General features: G+C 60.8%; 1 protein-coding gene across 3 annotated transcripts in view; it reads left to right on the top strand.

Annotated features, from left to right (window-relative positions):
- Positions 1 to 1,914: 1,914 nt before the first annotated feature.
- DGKZ (diacylglycerol kinase zeta) overlaps positions 1,915 to 23,429 on the top strand; it is a 45,467-nt gene continuing 23,952 nt past the window's right edge. The window contains exons 1-2 of one of the 3 annotated variants that reach the window (XM_075502691.1): positions 1,915 to 2,250; positions 9,738 to 9,836. In XM_075502691.1, coding sequence (XP_075358806.1) covers positions 2,060 to 2,250; positions 9,738 to 9,836 — 290 coding nt within the window. In that variant the 5' untranslated portion in view covers positions 1,915 to 2,059. Of the gene's footprint in view, positions 2,251 to 9,737; positions 9,837 to 22,065; positions 22,886 to 23,429 lie in introns of those variants that run through there. The other 2 variants (XM_075502692.1, XM_075502690.1) reach the window with 2 other exon arrangements.

Here is a 23,429-nt window from a genome sequence, read left to right as displayed (position 1 = left end):
CCAGAGCAGACCGAGCAGTGTCTGGTTGTGAAGACCTGGGGATTTTGGAGCTGGAGACAGGCTGAGCCTGAAGGCTCATGCTGTGCCCTGCGGACCCACACCAGGCGACAGTTGACGAATGTCAGTCGGCCTCTCCGCTCGTCGGAGGCTGGCCCGGAGCCTCCCAGATGCTTGCGCTTCCCACAGTCCCCGTATCTGTCTTACCCAGGTGGTTTTTCGACAAACCCTGGCGCAGGGCGAGCAGGCGCTCATGGCTGGAGGGTGTTTGGAGACCCACCGCACAGGGGAGACGCATACAGCTGGGGGGTTGTGAGTGCTGCAGTAGCATGCGGGGTGAGGATGCACATGGCACAGGGTGGGCTGCAGGAGGGCAACCCTGCTGCCATGTCACCGTTTGCATGGTGGTGCTGGGGCAGCTTTGGGAGAGGGGGCTGTCTCGAGACTGGAGGCTTACGAAGAGCCCCTCAGCAAGGGAGGTGAGGCTCCTCGGCACGCAGCCCGGCACGCCACGGTGTGCTCCTGCTTGCTGAGGGCACGCACGAGGCTTCTCCAGAGAGGGCCCGGCAGAGGAGGTGGCCCCGTGCCGTGGGCTGCCAGGGGAAGAGTGCAGCGCAGCCGGCTGCGATGACAGCCGCCCTCACACTTCCAGGAAGTGCAGAGAGAGGAACCAGGTGGAGGGTGCAAACAAAGCCGGGGCCCCGGGCGGCGGAGCACTGCCAGGGACCTGCCCTCAGGATGACTCCGGAAAGCGGCCGCCGGGGGAGGAAGAGCGAGAGTGAACCCCGGGCCGGCTGAGCGCATCAGCTCGTGCTGCGGCAGATGTGGCGGCACCGCTCCTGGGACGTTCCCCAGAGCCCTCCGGGGGACGTAGATACGAGGTACCCGCCGAGCCGGGCTCTGCCGCCTTCCTCTTGCTCTTGGGGGGCCGAGGTGCTGTGGCTGGCACTGACAGCCCGTGCTTCGGGGGGTGGGGGAAAGGCTTCCCATGCTTTCCCGGTGCCTCGCCGGCAATCCCCTCCTCTTCTCCCAGCGCCAGCGCCGGGCTTGCGCAGCACAGCCTCCCCAGTGGGGATGTCAGAGGGCCACGCGGGCGCTCTTGACGCTGAGCCTGCAGGTGCACGGGCTCAGCGGGGCTTTGCCTGGGCTGTCGGGTTCCTCCTGCAGCTGGTGGGAGCTGGAAGGTGTGACCCATCCCCACCAGCCCTCCTGGGAACGGTCAGTGCTCGAGGTGGCCAGCGGGACCTGCCCCGAGGGGGTTACGGGTCAGAACGAGCGGCCGTGCCGGGCTGGCAGCTGGGACCCTGCGCCAGCAGCCCTTGCAGCCCTGGCTTTCAGCCTGGCTTGGCACCCTGAGGGGAGCGGGGGACAGCAGCCATCACGGCCAGCTCATTTTCCATGCAAAAGAGGGCTGCCCATCGCTCCTGCCAGGCGGGGAGAGCGTTTCCTCGCCGAAGGCAGCCTCAGCGCTGCCAGCCATGCGGAGCAGGCCAGCCCCTGCCCCCGAGCCTGCCGGCCGCCCGGCCGGGGGTGCCCCTGGGAGACGGGGAGAAGCGGGGCAGGCGGCTCGCCGCGCTGGGTAAAACGCGGGCAGGGAGCTGCGGCGTCCGCCCTGGCAGCAAGGCCGGCCGTGGCTCCCGGTCCCCGGAGAGGGCGGTGGCGGCGGCGGGGCTGTTGGCTCCGTCCCCCCCGTCCGGCCGTGAACAATGGGAGGCGGAGGAGGAGGCGGGGGGAGGCTCCGCTTCTGCCGCCGAGCCTCTTCCCGAGCGCGGGGCGGCGGCGGGGCTGACACTCGACTTCCTGAGCCGGCAGCGCCGGGGCCGGGCCCGCTGCCGCCGCGGGGCGCCCCCGGCCCCGCTCACCGCGCGGCCCGGGCGGCGGCAGGGGGCGCTGGCGGCTCGGCGCGGCCTCGGGGCCGCCGGTGCGCGGCCGCACTTCCTGCCCGGCTGCCGGCCCCGGCGGGGCGGGAGGCCCGGCCGGCCGCGCCGCCCCCCGTCCGCCCCCAGTCCCCTCCCCTGGCGCGGGGCGGCGGTAGCGGCGGCGCCGAGCCCCGAGCCCGGCCATGGAGGCGGCGCGGCCCCCGCCGCCCGGCGGCTCGCCCTCCGCCTCCTCCTCCTCCTCCTCCGCCGCCACCGCCGCCTCCTCCGGGGCGTCGGGCGGCGCCGAGCCCGAGCGGGGGCCGCCGCCGCCGCCTCCGCTGGGCCGCCGGCACAGCAACAAGCGCTTCACCGGCCTCAAGCTCTTCGGGCGCAGGTGAGCAGCGGGCGGGCGGGCGGCAGCGGCACGGCGGGTGCCTCCGGCCGGGCGGGCTCCGGGCAGCGCCTCCCCCGCCGCCCCGGCACCTGGCGGCTGGGGGCGGGGGAGGCCAGTGCCCCGCGGCAAGGGCTGGCCACGGGCGGCTGGAGGGAGCATCCTGAACGGAGGCTGCGGAGCCGCTGCCTCGCCTCCGCCGAGGGGAGCCCCCCGCCGCCGGGCAGCTGTCAGCAGCCGCCGCATCCCGAACCCGCCACACCGGGCCCCGCCGAGGGGGCTGACCCCGGTTATAAAGTCGGCAACCGGCTGGGTGCAACCGCGGAGCGGTGCGGGACGTGGTGCGGGGATGGGGGTGTTGGGGGGGGGGTGAGTTTGCGTTTTCCTTCTTTTGAGCTCTTGACACAAGCAATGGGAAGTTGGGAAGCATCGCCCTCGCTGGCCCGCTCACCTCCCCGGACAAGTCAGAGCCTCATCTCTGGAGGATTTGTTTCCACCCTCTCAGAACCGCCTGTCTCCATGCCCGCACACCCGTCCCGTGCTTCGGCTGCGAGACCGGCACTCCCGCGGAGCCAGGGGGATGGCTGTGCCGGTCCCGGGCTGCCTGCTGGGCCCCCAGCTTCCAGCTGCTGGGCTCCCAGCTTCGCTCGTTTCCTCCCTGGAGCCAGACGGGCTCCTTGCGCCTCCCGCAGCCTTGCTGTCGGCCTCGCGGGATTTGGGGGCTTCTCGGCCCGCGTAAGCAAAGGTGTGCACCTGCCATCCGGAGGTGTGTACAAACATGGAATAACTGAGGTCTGAAGGGGCCTCTGGAGGCCACCTGGTCCACCCTGCCGCCTCAAAGCGGGGCCGAATTTGATCAGGTTGCTCATATTGAGTTTTGAGTGTTACCAGGGTGGAGGCTGCACAGCCTCCCTGGGCACCTGGTCCCGTGCTTCAGCTCCTGGGGATTTTTTTTCTCTGCTATCTATTCAGAGTTTCCCTTGTTGCGACCTGTGCCCGTTGTCTCTGAGGTGGCTGTAGTGCACCCCAGGGCAGCATCTGGCTCAATCTTATATGTACCTTCCCATCAGGCAGCTGAAGACGGTAATAATATTCCCCCTTAACCTTTTTTCTGCAGGCCAAACCACCCCCGTTATCTCAGCCTCTCCTTGTATCTGATAGTTCTTGCCCCCGCTCCTCTTGGTGGCCCTCTGCTGAGCTTGCTACAGCTCGTCAGCATTTTTGGCATACTGGGGGGCCTGAAGCACGATGCAGTGCTCCCGGGTGGTGCTGTAGGTGCTGGGTGGAGGGGAAGGGCCCCAAATTCAACCTCCACAGCCAAGCTGGAGCTGGGAGTGGATGTCTTGCAAGGTCACCCCACCATGGAGCCGTGCTCTCCTCTGCCCTGTTTTCAGAGCTGGTGGTGGCAGCGGCTGCCTGGAGCTCCTGGCAGTCTCTGGCCTGTCCCCAATACTGCATGGCATCTCTCTCTGGCTCCCAGGGGTTTGAGCTGCTGTTCCTGCAAAGTATATCAGAGCCTACACCAAGGGAAAGTTCTCCATGTGTGAACAACCTTCTGCAGCGTGGACACGCGGGGGAGAGGCAGGCAAAGTGGGACGGGCAGGAGACGCCGAGCTGGAGGGGGCCAGCATGTCCCCTGGGATGGCTGGAAATGCCCGTCGGGTTGTTTGGTGCGTGGATGCTTCTCTCGCTCTTCTTCTGCTGACAGTGGACCCGGTTTCCTCTGGCTCAGGGTGATGATTGCAGCACCCGGAGCTGCAGAGGAGTTGAGGAGAGATTTCCACAGGCCTCCAAGAAGGAAGGAGCTCCCACACACAGCTCCTCCCACACACCTCCCGTGGGAGGTGGGCTCGGCGGGAAGCCATGCAGGATAATTGGCTGCACGCTGCCAAATTCGTGCCCACCTGAGCATTGGAGCCGAGGGCGACGTGAAGTTCCAGCTCCTCTGAGGGAATTGTGAGGGAAGGCTTCGCTGCACCTTCTTTTGGCGAGACGTACAGCCAGCCCCTGCCCCCCAAATGCTTTCCAATGGCTGCTGGTGAGGAAATTTGCACCCCCTTCGATTCTGGGCTTTAGCCAGAGAGTGTGTGGTTGGGTAGCAGGTCTGGAGGAAACTTAGGCAATGAGCAGGAGCTTGCCCACCAGCAGCGATGAGTCTCTGGAGAGCCCCAGCTTCAAGGAGAGAGGTCTCCCGTGGTGAGCGTGCGCTGCTGAGCCTTGCCCGCAGCGATGCCGGGAGGCACGGCCACGGCCAGGCGAGGGACAGGTCCACAAAATGGCAAGAGAGCCTGCCTTTTCCCCAGGGCAGGTGAGCCCCGAGGGAATTTAAAGAAAAAGAGGGGCGAGCCCCCGAGCTCTGGCCTCCAGCGGTACCTTAGTCCCCTGTGTTTTACAAGCGGGCTTATTTCTGTACCTTGTAATTGCCTTACAGGAGGGTGGAGTAATTGGCTCCAGAGCTGACAGAGACAAGTGCACAATACGTGCATCCGGGCCTTGGATGGGTAATTCTTTTAACTGGGCTGATAAAGAGATTGGGGCTGATCAGATAATAGGTGGTTAGGATTAAATTTCCTTCCTAGGTGCCCCGTTTCTTGTGCTGTGAGTGAACAAGCATGGTTTACCCTTTCCAGGGGGGGACCTGGGGAGGGAGTGCGAGTGCTGGGGACAAAGCCCCTTTCTTGCTCTCCCCTGTGCTGGAGAGGTGGGGTGCTGGAATGGGTCTTCCCTGTGGAAGACCCCTTTAGGGTCTTTAACACATCGCCCTTCAGAGGAGGTACGTGTGATGGCCAGGTCTGCTGCGGCAGCGTAAGCAGGGAGCGTAGCCGCCATCGGCGCAGCCGCTGGGCAGTTGCCCTGCAGAGAGCATGGGACCAAGTTTTCGGCTGTGGTCCTTTGGCAGGCCCAGCGCTGGAGCCTGCACGCGAGCCCGGGGGCGCCTGCCATTGCCTCGGGGAAGGTCTGTGGGTGGCACAGCATGTGGGTAAACGGCACTCAAGAAACTGAGCTGAGCACCCGCCTACATCTTTCTGGGACGTTACTTGTCACCGTCTTTCTTGCAGCTTGATGCTCACACCCATGTGAAAGCTAGGGGAGATGTGCCAGTGGGACGGTCGCCCAGGCTTTCTCATCCCCGTTGTGCGGGGGGGTCCCACCGCATCCCCTCGAACCTGCTGGCCCTTGGCTGGTGAGCGGGTCCAGCCAGGGCGCAGGGCTTTGGGTTTGCTTTCCCCTAGCACGTGTGCGGTAGAGGGGCTGTGTGGTGGGGTAAGCTCAGGCACCCTGGCAGATGGTGCTGAGGAGCCTGAAGTTTGTGATCTGCATGTTGGCAGGCTGAGAGCAGCGCTTACCTCGGGACAGGCTTTTTCACAATGCACCTTGCTGCCAACTAGCTGTTGAGCAATCCTCCTCCTCCTCCTCCATGCATGCAGCTTTTGCATGCCTCTAGCTCTGAAACCTTCCACCCTCTGCTCCCCATCCAGCTCACAGGTGATGGGTGGTATTAGCTGGGCCTGGGCCAGCGACACCCGTGGGAGTCCCCAGCTGTCCCCTACAGTGACACCTGGGCTTGTTTGAAGGGCAGGTGGGGTGTGCCAGGAGAGCTGTTCTTGCTGCCATGTTTGCTCTGCACCCTGCTCTGGGCCTGACCTCCTGTGAGGTGGCTCGGGGGACTTTTGATCTTGCCAGGCAAAAAAAAAAAAAAAAAGCACTGGGCATGCTGAGCAGCCCTGCCTGTTGGCAGCCAACGCAGCCCCCCCGGTGGGGCTGTTGGGATGAGGCAGGGAAGGATCAGAGTGTGAGGGTCCGGCTGCTCCCGGGGGCTGGGGCCCTCCCTAGCATGGTCCCTGCCTGCCACCTGCCTCGTCTCTCGACTCCGCTGCCCTCCCGAGATGAGAGCAGAGGCTGCCGCAGCACCGTGCGCCTACACTGGAGAAGGTGGCAGGACCTCTAATCTTCTTAGGATTTGGAGCATCCCTTCCAGGAAACCCTGTAATCTGCTCAAGGGGCTGAGAGGAGGGAGGACAAGGGACCTCTTCCCTCCTTTGAACAAAAACGATGGGAAGAGAGAAGGGCAGCGGAGGGGTAGGGGGGCACTGGGAGCGGGCACGGGTCTTTGCAAGGAGACAGTGTTGAGAGGGGAGAGGCAGAGTCACGGATCTTGCAAGGGGGGAGAGTTTGGGGGCTGTTTGATTGCATGGATCTTCTTGGGGACTAAGAGCAGTCTCGCTTATAGGGCGAGACCAGCCCTCTGGGATTGGGGGGATGCTCTTGTGGGAAGGCAACGTGAGCTCCGGCAGGCAGTGGGGGATGCAGTGTAGGATTTCCTTCTCTCATCGTGGTGTCGTGCCTGGGGAGCACACAGTGTCCCCAGAGACTTGGCAAAGCCTCTAAATATAACTTCCAGCTCTCAGTGGAGCTCTGGTTTCTTTTTCCCAGGTGACTCTGTGAGCTGAAGCTCCTGAGTTAGCTTTCAGCCACGCATTTGCTTGCTTGCTGGCTCCCGTAAACGGGTGCTGACTTTGAGATGCTGAGCTCGGGAGCAGAGCTCGGGCTGCAGGCTGAGGCTTAGGTTCCTTGACCCTTGGGCCCATAAACCATCCTTTTCAGAAGAGACAGGGACTGGCAGGAGGTGAATTACTTCTGCCGGAGACTTTTAGAGGTAGGGACTCTGGTGCAGGACCTACTCGGGAACATGGACAAGGCATGGAAATAGGGGAAACCTGTCCTGCTGGTTCTTGAGCTGGCACCAGTCTCTAAGGGAATAAGTGCCTCTGTCTTTGCGATCCTGAGTCCGGGAGCTTTCCCCAGGCCAGCTCTCCAGTATTACAAAAGTAATATGCCGTGCTTCTCTTGCAACTTGCAGGCCCGGCAGCAGCTGCAGTCTCTCTTTGGGAACTGGAAGGCTTTCTTCTCCTCCCCATCAGGACGTCAGGAGGAGGGTGAAGCTCTGGCAAGCCAAGCGATGAGACTGCGCTGGCCAGGCCAGTGCCCGGGGGGATGGAGTCCTCCGGTGCATGCTGGGCACATGTGTTAGACCCAGTGCTGTTCTACTGCTGCCTGTAGCTTAGGGGTTGACACCTGGGGGTGTTAAGTTTGCAGTTAACCGTGAGCTCTGCCCCCAGGGGAAACTCTTCCTCATCGCGCCAGGGACTAACCGAGAGGACCTCTTCTTGGCCCCTGCCATCCCAGACAGTAAGAATTAATGGGCCTGCTGCCTCAGCCCTGCCTGCCGGGCAGGTTGTGCTGTCTGGGTTAGGCTGCCAGTTCCAGTTTCTACCTGCAGCCATTGCTCCCGCACCTGGGAACAGCCTGCCTGAGCTTTGCCCGTCTCATGGCCCCCGTGGTTCAGGGCCCGGGGAAATAAGCTAAGCATCCCCTGTCTCAGAGGAGCCCAGCCCAGCCAGCAGGGACCGGTGGGAGCTGGGGACCTGTCTCTGGGGGCTTGGGGGATGCTGCCCAATATGTGGGTGCAGGGCGGTAGGTACGTGGCACTGGTGTGGGAAGCCCCTCTCTGGGGGCAGACAGAGCTAGGCCAGAGGTAGTCCCACCTTCGGCTGCTGCCCCGTCCTCCACATGCCCCAAGTCAGTGGGAGATGCCTGCTGCGGTGGGCATGGCCGAGCTGCTGCTCCCCCGGCATTACCACGGGATGCTGGCTTGTGGCGGGCTCTAGCCGCACCGCAGCCTGCTCCCAGCCTCACGGGGGGGCTCCCAGCCAGAGAGGCATGAAAATCCCACCCGGGCCCGGCAGGGAAAAGCTTGGTGTTCATCCCTTTGCTGGCTCCACTCACCCCATCTCCCTTCCCCTGCTCACCAGCTGCAGCTCGGCTCTCTGCGGGGTGGGAGCAGTCTTGGCTACGAGACACGCTGTGGCTTTGCAGAAAGTCACGTGGCCCTGCTGGCTGGCTGTCCCAGGAAGTCAGGGGAGCTAACGAAGAGGCTCGTTGCAGAGGGTTTTCCCCTCGTTTTGGCACAGCTCGGCTCCCACAGGAAACGTGGGTGCTGGAACAGCCTGTCCCTTGCTTACCGTTGGCAGCCCAGGTGCAGATCTGGAGCCATAGAGCAGGGGGGACCCCTTCCTGCCTGCTCCCCCCTGGCTCCCCCACCTCCTCTCCGGGGCAGGGCTCGCCGGTGGGATGAGGATGGAGAGTTATGGGGCAGAAGTATCTAAGACAGCTCGGAGCCTCTTCCCCAGCTCCCGGCCTCCAGGTACGGGCCATAGCCACCCCGGAGAGGGAGCGGGGGGCCGTGCAGCTGGCCACGTGCCGGCCCCTCTGTGTGAAAGTTCCCTCTCAATCAGATTATCTGTATCTCGTCCTGCCTTGCCGCCCTGGCCCTGGCCGGGAGCCGCTCGGATCCAGCGCTAAGCCTCTTACCGCCCAAGCCCGAGGTCACCACGCAAGGGGACATGGTGCGGGGCACTCTGGTGGCAGGCGCCCGGCAGCTGCCGCCGCTGAAATGGGGTGGGGGGGGAGTGTTTTCTGCAGGGATTTTGCACCCATCGGAGGCTGGCAGATGGCGGGATTAAGAGGCAGCAGGGCTCCTGTCCCGTGAGAGCTGCCAGGGTGCACAGTCAGAGGCAACCCCTTCCCCATCCCGGCTCCCGGCTGGGCTACGGGTTGGCCTGGGGCCAGGAGATGCTCTGGCAGAGGCTGCGGGCAAGGACCCCCTGCCTGGGCTGGAACAGCGGCATTACCCACCCACAAGTTTTCTTGTAATTTGAACGACAGAGGAAGCAGATGTGGTGGGGGCGGGTGTCGGAGGGGTCCCAAGAAAGGTGCTCCCCCTCTGTGCTGGGTCACCAAGAGCTTTGCTCCCTAGCCCCTGGCTGGCAGTGGGTTGGGGCTCCCAGGGCTCGGTGCCCGTGCGCAGGGGCCAGAGGGATGGGAGCAGGCGAGCTGCCCTGCCCTGCCCTGCCCTAACAGTGCTTCTCCATGCAAGGCTTGGCGAGTGCCTTCATGATTTATTTGAAATTCAAATCCATGCATGGACCCAGTGGTTGAGGTGAAGGCTGCCAGGGGCTGGGCCGGCGCAGGGGAGGAGGGAGGGAAGCAGGGCTCCCTCTCTGTGCCAACCCGGCCCAGGTCCCTGAGCTGTGCACGCCATGGAGGTGCAGGGCCTGGGCACCCTTAGGCTCTGGCAGCCAGCTGGGTCAGGCTGGACGTGACTCTGGACTGGGCTGGGTTAGTATCCCAGAAGCCAGAGTGTGGTGCTTGATGTTTGCTGATGGCTCCGAAGGGAGAAACAGCCTTGCTGACCTCAATTCCATGGGCATGTTGCCTGCATTGACCTCCATGGCTGACAGCAGGGGCGGTGGCACGGGTACCATTGGGGCTCCTGGGGCCTGCAAACGCCGAGGCCGTGGGGAGAGTGTGCGGGGTGGAGGGATGGCACCGGGGCAGCAAAGCCCTGGAGGGGGAGGACAGTGTCGTGTGCCGGGCAGCCAGGCATGTTTACGGGGAGGGCTTGCTGACCACTCTCTTTGTGTCCCTAGACTCCACCTGCCCCACAAAGGTGTCTTCCCTTGTCTCCAGGGCAGCCAGCCCGGCCGATGGGGATCCAGGAGGATAAAGCACCGGCCAGCGGTGTATAAGTACGTGGTATTTTTATTGGCTTGCGCAGGCTGTGCAGTCCCAGCAGCTGCCGCAACATTTCTGCTCAAGAGCTCTCCTCCCTCCCACCCACTTCTCGCCCCACGTCACCCTCTTGTGTCTGCACTAACCAAGGCCGCCGAAAGCCAGGCTGCCTGCCTGCTGCCTGTGTCACTAACCTTGTTCTAGAGGGCAGCTCGCTGCCGGACTTTCCTCGGCTAACATGGCAGCCCCTGTTTTGCTGGTGTTTGGGGTGAAGGTCAGTTGAGGTCTTCCTCCTCTGTGTCCTACCCATTCTGGGCATGAGGGCCACAGCACCGAGACCCTGTGCATGCTGAGTGCTTTGAAGACATAAGATGACAACGCTGAGAGGGTGGTTTAGCCAAATGGCTGAAGCAGCCTGAAGTTCAGTAGGGCTGCCTGACATGGTGGGAAACCAGGGCCTGGGAGCCGGTCACGATTGCTGGGACATAGTTGCTGTGTGGGAGCCAATACCTAGGCTAGCCATGGTGTTGGGGGCTCAACGAGTGCTTCTGAGGAGATGTGGAGGTAGGGACAAGTCCCAGGCCCCGTTCCCAAGCTCCCTGCGCCATGTTCTTTGTGGAGCAGCACATCAGCCTGGTCAGGATTTGGCTGCGTTTGTGTGAGTGCCGCGCAGAAGTGCCGTGGTGGAAGATCCCCACCGAGGACTGCTGCTTCCTGGCTTCTGCTAGACAGTTTCTCTGGGCATCGCCCCATCTGCACGGTGTCCTGGTCCTTTCTGAGTTTCCCGCTCGGTCTCCAGCTTGCTTGATCTTGTAGACACAAAAGTCTCATGTCCCAGTGCTGTTTGGGAGTCCCACGGTTGGAGGTGTTAGGGGCGAGAGGCGGCGTGGCTGGTTAGTGCTCTGCAGAGGGGAGGTGGATGGGGTTTGGAGAGAGGCCCAAAGTGCCGTGGGTTGAACACCAGAGGGCACGGTCGCTCTTCGGAGCTCTTCAGTGCAGCTCTGGCCCTTTCCCTGGGGCTTGCTTCAGCTGGGTGTTGTGGCATGTCCCCTCTGCAGGGTTGATGGCCTTGTCTCCTCGCTCCTGGTTTTGCTTTCCTCGCTTCTGCAAGGGAGGGCTTTGCAAAGCACCTGCGTGGAGCTTTTTTTGTGCTGCCGTGGATGAAGTGGCCGGTGAGCTTGCTGGCTTAAACTCGTCAGCCCCTGCTGCAGGCTGGCTGATGCTCAGAGGCAAACCTCCAGCCGAGGCAGCTGTTAGCCAGCTCACCGCTGCACGGGCTTGTGTGTCCTGGTAGCACTGGGAGCCGTGCAACGGCACCCGCCTGGCAACCGCTCCCCTGGCTTTCGTGGTCTCCGGAGTCACCCTGTGGGAGTGGGAGCAGAGAAACTCGGAGAGCAGAGTGAGGCAGCCCTGCGCTACCGGTCTGCGGTGAAGTGTTAGCCCGCGCCAGGAAGGGGGAGAGTGGTCTGCTCTCTGCACCGGCTGCGCCTCTTCCCCTGGCATCTCCTCTCCAAAGGATGGTGGGAGAAAAGAGCCCGTCGGTGAGACTGCAGAGGCTGGCAGACGTGGGGATGTTAGGATGAGAGAAGAAAAGGAAGCACGGAAGAGCAGGTATGCTGAGGGCATTTAGAACAAAAAGAGTGGAGGAGAAAAAAAATCAACTTCTCCTCCTGCCCTCCCATTTGTAGCAGAGGGACAAGCTGACATTTAGCAAAACCAAGAAGTGATAGATTTAACATTGCTAAAATGAGTTACTTCAATTTTGACATGAGGTGGGGGAGAAAAAGACTTGGTAGCTCGCTGCCACGAGGCGAAAAAGTGAAACCAAAGATTAGACTTGATATCAGTAGCAGGGTCACAGTAAAACCAACAAATGCCTTTTGGGTGGCAAGTCGGCATGTACTTTGCTTAGTCACAGGGTCATGATGAAGGCTTGGGACTCAGAAATAGGAGGTGTCTTTCCTGTCTTAGCCTCAGGCTTTGCGGGGGGGTAGATCACTGGGGACCAGGTTTCTCGGGGTTGCCGAGCAGTCCCCCCTCTTGCAGACACCTGCGGGGGCTGCCACTTGCGGTGTGGTTTCAGGTGCGTGGGACCACGGTCTCCTCGCTTGGAAAGCCATGCTTAGGGCTGCGCGGGGCTGGGAGCCTCTCGGCTCGGAGCAGTGGTTTCTGTTTGAACGCAGCAGACTGAAACCTGTGACAGCAGCACGGGGAGCCGAAGGTCTCCCTCACCGCCCATTCGCCTGTCTGCATGTTTGCAGGGTGAGGGCTTAGTAAGTCACGGGGGGAAGGAGGAGAACGGCAGCAAGAAGGTTTGCCTGGCTGGCTTGAGGAGAGGGCTCTTGGGCTTCCTGCTCCCGCTGCCTCCAGGGAAAGGGACTTGGAGAACCAGTGACCTGGTCTCTTGCTGGTCTGCTTGGCTTGAAAGGGATTGAGGGGCCAGCTAGAATCCGCCCTGGGTATCCCTCCGGGCTGTTTCCGTTTGCAAGTCTGGGTCCTGGCAGCCCAGGAGGGAGGTGGGACTGTGGCAGGGGTGAGGAGCAGCAGGCGGTGGCAGCGCGGGTCTCTGCTGTGCCTAGACCACAGGGGATGGGGAGAGCAGGGTGGGCACGGGGCAGCTGGAGAGAAGCTCCCTTGGCTGGAGGAGGGGCTGGGGAGGAACCGCACACGTCTCTTACCGGGCTTTTTTGCTCTGGATGGGCAGCTAGTTATAGCTTGGTTTTAATTTCCTCTCTGTTAAATACACCAGGAAAACGTCCTGCCAGTCCTGCTAAGTGGGTCTTAACAGTGGTGGACTGGGGACTGTTCTGGGGGCCCTTCCGCAGCCTTTCCTCCTCAGCCCTTCTCCTCCTGTGCTCACAGTTGGTACCACTGCTGCCCCGGGTCTGCGGGGACGCTGGGACGTACTCAGCTGCTAGTGGCAGCTGGCCCTTTCCTGGCACCGGGAAGGGAAGTCCGAAGGACATGTACCCTGTGTAGGGAAAGGGGCAGAGCCCTCCATCCTTCAGCAGCTGCTGGGTTTGAGGGGAGAGAGAGCTGAGCAGGGGTGAACATCTCCTCCTCCCTGCCTGGGCCTCTCCAGCTCCCCTTCCCCACTGGTGCTGTGAGAAAAGGGCTGAACGCAATCCCCGCAGCAGCTTTGGTGGTGGAGAGATTTGCTCACATGTCCTTGCCCACCTCCAGCTCCCGCCGCTTTGCAAAGGCCACTCGCTCCTTCTGCCATGACAGAGGCAGCAGCGGTGGCGATAGCTCAGCCTTCGGGCCTGGCTCCCCTCTGGTTAATGGTTTCCTGTGAACTGCTTTCAAGATACCTATGGGGGAAGGCAGCTGGCTGCCTTTGCCTTCTCTGCGCTGCCAGCAGCCTCCCCTGACATTTTGTTACAATCATTTTACTGTAGTCTTCCTTTGGGCCCTGAGGACGCTGGGCACAGTCCAAACGCACGCACGTTCCTACACATAGAGGAAAAGAGCTTCCCGTCTAATTTTAGCCGTGACATGTAGGGCAAGGGGAAGGGGCAGGCAGGAGGAGGCAGGGTGTGAAAGGATGAGGTCCCAGCTGCGGCCACTCGTGCTGACTCACTACAGCCACGTGTGTGGCTATCGGCTCCCATCACTGGGTAAATGACCAAAATAACAAGAGCCGGTGACTCACCCCTTGTGGGCATCGTGGAGCGAGCTGGCCTTCGGCGTGACCACCCTCTCTGCAAAGGCCAAAGCGGAGAGGGGTTTCATGCTCCCGAAAGGGAGCTGGGTTGCATTTGGCTGGGAGCAACTCCCTGGAGGCAGCTGGGGGACCCGGGGTAGTGGTGAAGCGTGATGGGGAAGCCCCCAGCCTGGCTGCGAGAGGTCCCACGGGGGGTTTGCAGCAACAAGGTAAAAAGCTCGGGAGGTAAAAAGCTTCCAAGATGGCTGAGGAGCCCACCTGGACCAAACACTGGCCTTAACTTGGGAGCAAGTTACCTCCTGTGCATGAGCACAGGCTCTCCATGGCAGGTGGCTCAGCTCTGATCAGCCATGCAAGCCCCTTTATCTTTATCGAGGTCCCAAGGAGGTGGGAGAGAATCGCCTCATCAGTGGGTTCCTCCCCTTATCCTCCTCTTGCTGCTCCGAGGGAAGCAGTGGCATTCCCTAGTTTTAGTTGGGTGCGGGGGGGTGGCTGGGTGCCGGGGGGGGACACCCCTGTCTTTCTGGGCCCCCTCTGGTGCATGCGCCTCCGGCCGGGGGCGAGCTGGCTTCGGGGCTGCTCGGAGAGGAAGTGCAGTTGGTTATTTTAACGAGTGCTGTCAGGGTTTGCAGCGTGGGGAGGAGGCGGAGGGAAAAGCCGAGTGCTCGCTCTCCAAACTAGGACTTGGTCGGGGAGGGCTGGCCTGCCGCTGCTGCGCAGCCACCGCCACCCGCTCGGCACCTGCAGGGACCCCGCGCCGCTCCAGATCAGGTCACGGGGGCTTTTCCCCACACTCACCCCTTCTCTCCTCCTCCTCCTCTTCCTCCTTGTCCCCCATGTTTTGCTGCTTTTGTTTGTGCCGGGTGGGGGATGGGAGGGGGCCGGGGGAGCCAGCCCTCAGTTCGTGGGTATGGTCTGAGCAGGTACCGGGTCCCATCCTGCTGGGGAAAGGCAGGGGGGAGCAGACCCCAGAGTCATCCCCAAGACCCTCAACCCTGCTCCTGCTGAGCAGTATTTGCTGCCGGAGGCTGGAGCAAGCCCATGGGGCTGTGAGCAGCCCTTGGGGCTGAGGCGGGGGCTCCCCAAAATGCAGCCACCGTGGCATTCGGTGGCACCTGGCTGTTGTTTCCCCTTTGGAAGGAGGGCAGGGGTTTCCCTGCCAGAAGTGGGTTTCCAGCCGCCCAGTCTGCTGTGTGGCATGGGGCTGGCAGCAGGAAATCTGCATGTGGCATAGGACAGCGGTGTGGGGAGCCAGCCTGTGCCTCACCGGGACCGCTTGGACCCCAGCTGTTTTGCCCTGGGATAGTTTAGGGAAGCAGGGCAGACTTGTGGGCTCCTGGCATCTCCCCTGGTGGCAGAGAGGCACCGTGTTCCTGGCGGGAGCGGAGGGATGCCCTTCCAGATCCCTGCCGTAGGCTGGAGGGAGGCATGCGGCTTCCATCTCTCTGTTATCAGTGCCCGAAGCTGAGCACCTGAGGCTCTCTTGGCTTTGCTTTGGGAGGTGCAAAGGTCTTTGCACGCCTCTGGGAGGTCCAAAGACTTCCCAGCCCTGGGAATCTCTGCCTGTGATCTGCCTCTGCTACGCTGCAGCTTTATCTTTACGCTGGGTTCACTGCCTCCTCCCTGGGGCTGCTGCCCGGGGCAGACGATGCATGTTGCTCTGCCCGGGATGTCATCCCCAAGTGCTGGGAGAAAACTCTGGGGCTGCTCAGGGAGTTTGGATCAGACAGCTGGGCTGTGGGACTGGCCTCCCTTTAAATAGCATGTCCCTCACGGCCCTCCTGTATGGGAGGCACGGAGCCATGCGTACCAAAGGAGGGGACCAGCCCTGGGGAGGACAGTGGGAATCTGCTAAAGAAACCACGGGCTGGGCACCCAAACCACCGCGGTGCCCTGCCAGGCCCCCCACTGCTTTGCTTTGTGCATGTTGCTCTGCAAAGGCAGCTCAGAGAGAGAGAAGAAACTCTCAAAGTCCTTCCCAGCCTGTGTCGCCAGCTGCTGAGGCGACCAAAATAGAAACTGCATGGCCGGCCTCTTGCACGACCCCTGCTCTGCCTCGGCCATGGCACGCTGATGGTGGTGGTTCACCTTCTGCATTTCATCCCGGCTTAATTCACTGCTAAGGCCATCAGTCTTGCTGTTTGGCTCCCCAGCCAAATGCAGCAACAGATTGTTTAAATCAGGACTGTCAGGTTTCTTGATAACCAGGAGGCAGATTATTTACTGTAGTGGCAAATAAACTTCATAATGTTATGATGGTGGAAAGTTGTCAAGGGATATGAATGCCCAGAGTCAGCCCAGGAGCCTCCAAGGAGACGGCTTTGGTTTAAATTAAGACAAAACACTGTCTTCCATGGATTTTGGGAAGGAAATCACATTGTCGTAATGGGAACATTACTCTGAGCCTTAGGGCTGGCAAACTCTTGACTTTATGAAGCGTAAGCGGAGGGTCTGAGCTAGTCTGGGAGGTGTGCCTTAAAGCACATCTCAGGTTTGCCCTGAGAAGGTGGTGAAGGAGAGGTGGCACCAGGGCATCGTGCAAAGCCTGGGGAGAGGCGGGATGGAGCTGCCACCAGAAGGATGTGGGGTTATGCTAGGAACTGTAAAAAAGTCTCAGGCCCTTCTGCTCACTGCCCCTGCTCTTCCCAGGAAGCTGAACTGGACAGCGTTTTCTTGTGAAGGGCCAGGCAGGAGGGTGGGATGGTTGATCCCTTTCGCCTTGCCTTGATCGAGACTCAGCCAGGCGGTGGGGACCACACTCAGGTCGCTGCATGGACCTGGGCAGTTCCTTCCACCTGGCTTTGCCCCTTAGAGAAGCTTCCCATGACAAGCTGCAAAGTCGTGGTGTTTCGTTTCTTTGCCTTGCCTACAACCCCCTGCAAGGAGCTGCTGGTCCCTGTCCCTGCATCCGTTACCCTGCCTTGCTTGTTCAAAGAAGGCGGCTTACAGGCTGCATCTCCTCCGTGTGGCATCCCCAGCTCCCGATGGGGTGTGAATAACCAGGAAGTGGCATGGCGTTAAAGGTAGTGGCCGTGTCTCATCCCTGGTGTGGACTGCGTGGTGATCCGCCTTGGGCACCCCCAGTCAGAAGTGATGCTGAACTGGTGATGCTGAGCCATCGCTGCCAGTTGGGGTGTGCCGTGAAATTCCTGTCCCCTGAAATAAAGCCAGTGGGCGAGTTTTGCTTCTGGCCATCCTGTGCAGGTATCCCATTACCCTTTCGTGTCTGGGCTGTGTCAGGGTATTTGCATCGGGTCCATAGCACTGGCAGAGGTGCTATGGCACAGCACTGACAGCACTGGCACGTGGAGCAGAGGTGTGTATGTGTGGGAGCAGGAGGCTGCAAGTTGTGCTGTTGCTCGGCCACGTGCAAGATGGGTACAAAGAGGCCAAACTGACGTTGCTGCCCATCCCTTGTGAGGCAGTGTAGTCGTGGGGCTCCAGGTTGGTCAACCAAAGTGCCCAGTAGCACTGACAGGCTTCTGAGCAAGTTAGCAAAGCCCTTAGATGTTGCCAGGGGTGCCTTGCTCTTGCTGTCCATGCCCGGTAGCCCTGGCAGGGGGCTCTGTGCAGCTCCCTGCAGAGTCCCTGCAGAGAGGGATGCTGTGGCTGCATGTGCAGAGACCTCAGGGCTGGGAGGAGGTCCTCTGCAGCTGCATGCATGTGACCGCCAGCTGGTTTCTAAGCCCTTGCCTTGCTTTCTCACTAGGAGGGAGGTCTGACGTCCTCTGGATGAACTCCAGGGCTCACTGTTCTCCTCTGAGTGTCCTACAAGAGCCAGAAGCTGCCTTCTGCAGCCTGGAGGAGCAACCTTAAGGTTGTGGCAGTAATCTCCACGGTATATGAGGGTGATGGTACAACTGAGGATGTCCTTGGCCGCGGTTTGCCCTGGGAATGCCATGCTCTTGCAGCTCAGGAGCCTGGGAACAAGGTGCTATGGCCCGTGTAGGTGGTGGCACTTGTTGCATTAGATCAAATGAATGAATCCTAAAATAGAAGGTGAGCACGGCCCATAGCTCACCCCTTGTGATGCTTTGGAAGGCTCGTGGTTTGGACAGAGCCTCCTTACTCCTGTGCTGGGGGGGAGCTGCATCTCCTTGCTCATGTTGGAGGGTGTAGTGTGTCCCCAGCATGGGGAGCTCCTGACTCTGTTTTATTTGCGTGATGTAGGAGAGATTACAGCTGGAATGGAAATTCTGGGTAGAAGCAAACTGCACAGAGTTTGGGAACTTGCTGATCACTGCTCACCTCACTGCAACCAAAGGCCCGAGGGCTGCACCACACCTTGACCAGTGTGCTCCCTTCCCCATCTGGCACGGAGCACCTTCCTCAGCAGACCTCCTCCGTGCTGGTTGCCCTTCGTGGCACCTCAGAGAGTACTGGCCATGGAGCCTGAGGGAGAGGAGAGGTTGGTGACTGATGCCTGGGAGCAGGACGGGAGAGCAGGGACGGGATTTCAGCAGGGGTGGTGAGGGGACGGCAGTGTACGTGCGAAGACTGAGTATCAGAGCACTGAAAGGGGGGCGGGGGTGCGAGCTTGTGATGGAAACCGAGGCTGAAGGCAAGCGGTGGTATGTCGGTGGGGCAGGGATGAGTAGCAGCTCCCTGGATGGGCTCCCGGGCTCTTGTCCCTCAGTCCCTCCGGTGTCCTGGCAGGGAGGAGACATGGAGGCAGAAGCCCAGGAGATCTTGGTGTCACGCAGGGGTGGCTATTAATAACACTTACACTTTGCCTGTGGTTGAGCTGTGCGAGTCGAGTGTCCTTGCCAGGGGAAGACAGCCTGTAAACTGAAACGGGCTCCTGCTTGCATGCTGCCTGCTCCAGTGCCACAGCAGCTCCCCAGCACCTGCAGCAAGCCAGGACACAGCCAGCTGCCGTCAGGACAGGCGCTCATCATGGAGCAGGGCGAAACTCTCGGACTCATTTCCCTTGCTGTAGCCCCGTGGTTGGAAAAAATGCTTTCCAGTTAACTCACTGGAGGTTTGCTGAAAGGTCGGGAGGAGCTGATGGTGTTTTTCAAGTCCAGACTTCTCTAGGGCTTAAGGCTTGTGTGTTGTGCTGCCGGTGGTGTCCTGCAGTAAGGTCCTCTTGCCACCCTTGGTGCCAGGAGAGGGGTGCCAGGTTTGGCACTGTATGAAGGTAACCTGGGATCTTTCTTGCTTCTGGGGGCTGGCAAGAAGAGGCGAGGCTACTGGAGGGACAGAGGGAATAATAACGTGGAGGAAAGGCCAAACAAGTGTGCAGCACAGCATCCCTCTACATGTCTAAGGGCACAGAGGGCCTGCTCAGTGTGGTACATGGGAGTTGGCTTGAGGCTAGTGGAGGAAAGCAGAATAACAGAGCTGAATATCAAGAAGCTCTCTCTGATGTGGGCAGAGCCTATGCCTTGAGGGACACTGCATGTTTAGCCCTAGGAGTCAGCCCGTCTGGTTTTGGAGCTGCCACCATCACAGGAGGGATGGCTGCTGGCTGTCTGGAGAGCAGGGTCTCCATATCAGCCGATCCAGAAGCTCTGTGCCCACTGAAGTTACAAGATGCAAGTTTTTCCTCTTCAATCCCTGCTTGACTTTCCAAGGGCATTTAGATCCTGCCACCAAGGTTAGCTCTGTCCTTAGACTCTGAGTGCCCAGGGAGCTTCCTGCAGCAGCCCTCTCCTCCCCCAGCTCTCAAGGGCAGCACTGCTGCCTGCCTACGCTCCGGGACATGTTCCTGCTTCAGCAGCATCTCTGCCCACCAGTGCCAGGCAGGGAGCATAGGAGACTGAGGAGCTCTGAGGAGTCTGGTTAGGAAAAAAAAACCAACTCCCAAGTCCTCTGACTGCAGATCATGAGCAGACCAGAGCTGCTGGCTCCTTCCTCATTCACAGAAGGAGATTGAAATGATAGTGCAATGCTGCTTGTAAGTAGAGTTGATATCCTAGTGCATGCAGCGGTACTTCCTTTCCCCCCCACCATGCAAATGCCAGGCTTCCTCCATCCAGCCTCCTTACCTAACTGAGCTGAGCAATGCTGTCTGCAGAGCAGCCACAGGTGCCAGCTCTTCTTTGTCTTGTCTTGGCAACAAACAGTGGAGATCCCAGAGATGTGCTGGTGTTAGGCCAGGGGCTTCCAGGGCTTAGCTCCTCTTGGGCTCCTTTCCGCCCAGTGTGGTGTTCCCTGGCTGCTCTGCATGCACCTCTGCTGGTGCACATCAACCCTGGGCACCCCCGACAGTCAGTCTGTTTGCTCCACCAGCAGCAGCTCTCAACACCTGCAATACACAATTTGGAGCTCAGATTGGAAGTAAGTTGCGAGAGATGGGGTTATCTTCACCATCTAATCTGAGCTGCCACGTGCTGCTGTTGTGGGCTGTCAGATGGTTGCCTGGTAATAACCTTCCCCACTGGTGGCCAGAGTGTGAGTCCATGTGCCGCTTGCAGACAGCCCTGAAGATAAAAAGGGCCGTAATCAGCTAGTACCCAAACATAAATGTCAAGCCAAGGTTGTTCTAGCAGATTTCTTCACAAGACCGTGGTGCAAAAAGGAAGGAAGCTGTGTTGAGAGATCTTCCTGCCCACAGCAGCAGCTCAGCAAGGAGTACAGCAGCTTCATGCTAGTGGAATATCTGGGGCAGGAGGGAGCATCCATTCAGCTCATTTGGGATGTAGTTGGACAGTACGTCTCCCCCAGCAGCTAAAGCTGGCCAAAAAGGGTCTGCTGCAGCATGCCACACCCAGGCAGTGTTCTGTCTTGGGGTTTTTAACACGTTTTATTTGTTCAGACAATTTTTAACACCTATTGGTAATGATGCAATTTACTGTGCATCGTCCTGCAGATGATGGGGAGAAGGAACAGGAATGGAGCACTGCAGTGTTGGGGACAGGCTGGAAGCAGGGTGATCAGCAAAACGTGCTTTTGCCCTCTGCAAAGCTGCACAGGCCTCGGTGGTGTGACAGTTAACCTGCTGGTGACCAAATACCTGCCTTGCTCGCTGTGGTGAGACTTGAGAAATCCCTCTGAGGAGGTGGCACTTAGTTTTTGCTTTCAGTTCAACCAGGCTTTAGCTGCCCTCATGCTGCTCTCTGGAGGGCATTGCTGTCCTTCCTTCCCTCCTTATGCTACGTTACTGAGTACAGGCATGGCAATGAGACTGTAGAAACTAAAGAGCTGGCTTCCTTGCCTACCAGGCTGGAGGAGACCAAACCAAGCCTGGCCTTCTCTAAAAATATAAACTCAGCTTTGTACTCATCTAAAAGAAATAGAGGTACAGCCCAATGGGTTGCTTGTGGTACAAGCACTAAGCAAAACCTTCAGTTTGCAGTCCAGAAAGTAACACGTATGTCCCATTGTACATGCATATCCCAAACAAAAAGGGAAGCTTCTGACAAATTTGCCTGTTTGCATGGACCTCAGGGCAGTGGAGGTTTGGGCCAGGGTATTCTCCTGAAGGTCCTCTGATATTGCTGACCTGCAAGTGAGTGCATAAAAGAGCATGAGAAGGGAGGAAGGTAGAAGTGAGTGCAGCAGGTGCCAGCCTTAGTGGAGCGGTGAGTGGTGCGGCCATACCCTTGTGATGGGTAGAGGTGCTGCCTTGTACAGCATGGAGATTGCTGAGTGATGGTGGTGGCTTGTGTGTGCCTACAGGCTGCCATGATCCAGAGTCCCCTGCCTTGGGAGCAATTGAAAAGCCAGAAGTGTGCTTCTACCAAACTGTGGGTCTGGGTGGGTTTTTTTGAGTTGCCCTTGATTAAATCCTCTCTATTTAGCGGCTGAAGAGAGGTGGCGGTTGGAGGTTGGGAAGCAAAGCACTAGCTCTGGAGGAGGGGAGCGCTGGTGCTCACCAGATTGAGCCTTCTCCACTCCAGCCTTCGCATGCCGAGCCACCAGCGCTGAAACCACTGCGGCACCTTCCACCTGTGGCATGGGGCTTTCCACGGATTGCTGCAACATCCGGGCAGCCTGTCAAGCTTTGAGGGCTGGGCAGGGAAAGCTCGAGAGCCCCCGTAAAGCTCTTTCCACCAGGAGAGGGAAGTTTGAGCAGGACAGACGGGATGATTTCCGTAGCCCTTCTCTGCTCTACTCCAGCTCTCCCAGCCAGCTTCTACCAAATCTGCCTGCCCTGCTTTTACTTGCCTGGTTGTTTCATTTCTTCAGGATCTGCAAGGGTTTAGTTTCGATTTGCTGCAAATTCGGCAGGGCTGGTGCTTAGGCAGTGTGGTTCCCGCAGGGAAACCAGGCAGGCCGGCGCCAAGGGCAGAAAGGAGAGTGGTGGGGGCAGTCGCCAGGGCTGATCGGCACTTTGGGACGCAGGGGCTACGCTGATCCCACAGCGGTGAGCGCGGGGCGCAGAGGGTCCCAGGCAGTGACACCTGGCCTGCTGTTGCAGCACCCGGAGCTGAGCTGTGAAACCCAAGGAGAGGAGGAGCTGTGGGGAGCGGGAGCCCCAGCAGTGCATCTACCCAGCGAGCGGGTCCCAGCCCTGCCGCGCACCCCGGGTGGCATCGCCATGGCCCCCCCTCCTGCCCTCTGACCCCTGCTGTCCCCCCATGCCCCTGCCCTGACCCCGCAGCCCGGCCCAGGGACTCACAGGGGAGCCTATTTAATTCCTGGTCTCTGTGTTAACAGCCGCTGTCCGGGCGCGATGGAAACCTTTTTTAGGCGGCACTTTGGGAGGAAGGGCCCGCGGCGCGCCAGCGCGGTGGCCGTGCCCACGGGCAAGGCCAGGCGACGCTCCCAGGTGGGGCTGCCCTCCACCTCACTGGCCCAGCGCCGCCGCGGCTCGGGCACCCCGCTGCCGGCCCTCTCCTGCCTGAGCCTGCCCCGGCGCGCCGGCCCCCGCCGCCGCTCCAGCACCACGCCGCCCTGCCTCAGCCCCAGGTTCGCCGTGCAGACGAAGCGCGGGGGCCGGACACGAGCCATCGACGCCCACCTGGTGGGTCCCTCCATCCTCCTGACCAGCCTTGTCCCCACCGGAGAGGAGCGGGACAGGGCTGACAGCTCCGGATCCGAGTCTCTGGAGGATGGCGGCGGCGGTGCGGTGGCGGGAGCTGAGCGGGGCCGGCGCGAGCGGTGGGCTGAGGAGAGGTGGCTGGCCATGCTGCCCCGGCTGCGGCCGCTCCAGGCCAGGCTGCTGTCGCGGGGCCCCCGCTGCCTGTGGCGCACCTCCTCCCACCGCCTGCCCACCGAGTTCATGTACGGCCGGGCTGCCCACGGCTTGCCGGGCCGCTACCGCCGCCTCAGCCAGCGCCGCCGCTCCAGCGATGCCCTCGGGCCCGGGCTGCTCGCCTCCGGCCACCTGCGGCTGCTGGCCCAGCACTGCATGGGGGTGGCCAGAGCCGGGCGCCCTTCTGCCGCCCTCCCCGAGTGCTTGGGACCAGAGCCCACCTGCCACGCCGCCCCGGACGGCTGGAGCCCCCGGCTGCTGTATGTATGGCGGCGGCATGCGAGCGGGTGATGTCCCGGGGAGGGGAGGCTGGGTGCAGACCTAGGCTTGGCGGGGAAGGAGGGAAGGGGCCTGGCACCGTTGGCCCTGGCTGCCATCAGTGTCTTGCAGTGCTGCTCACGTCCCCTGAGCATCTCCCGCTCAGGCCGGTGCTGCCTCTGGTGCTCTCGGCGCAGCCCCTGGAGCTTGCAGGCATCCCCTTCTGCCAGCCTGGAGCCAGAGGGAGGAGGCAGGCCTGGCTGTGGGCTGGAGATGCACGCTTTCTCCAGCTGGCCGGCTCTGCCGCTCCTTTCCTCCACTCTGGCACATCTGGGAGAAGCTCGCCAGCCCCAAACAGCTGCTCTTTTTTCCAGCCGGTTGTGCTGGTCCCAGAAAATGCCCCAGGCTCTGATGTGCCTTGATATGGGAGAGCCGCAGGGAACCTCTGTGGGGCAGGGGCTCTGGGTCGTCCCTGCAAAGGCAGCCCTGCCACCGCAGCTTGGTGGAGCGTCCCAGGCTGTTTTGCAATGGACCTGTCATCCCCAA

Source organism: Mycteria americana, chromosome 5 (assembly GCF_035582795.1).
Source record: "Mycteria americana isolate JAX WOST 10 ecotype Jacksonville Zoo and Gardens chromosome 5, USCA_MyAme_1.0, whole genome shotgun sequence".
In the NCBI taxonomy this organism is placed as follows: domain Eukaryota; kingdom Metazoa; phylum Chordata; class Aves; order Ciconiiformes; family Ciconiidae; genus Mycteria; species Mycteria americana.
The sequence above is the reverse complement of the archived record's forward strand: the minus strand, read 5'-3'. Positions and strand labels throughout refer to the sequence as shown.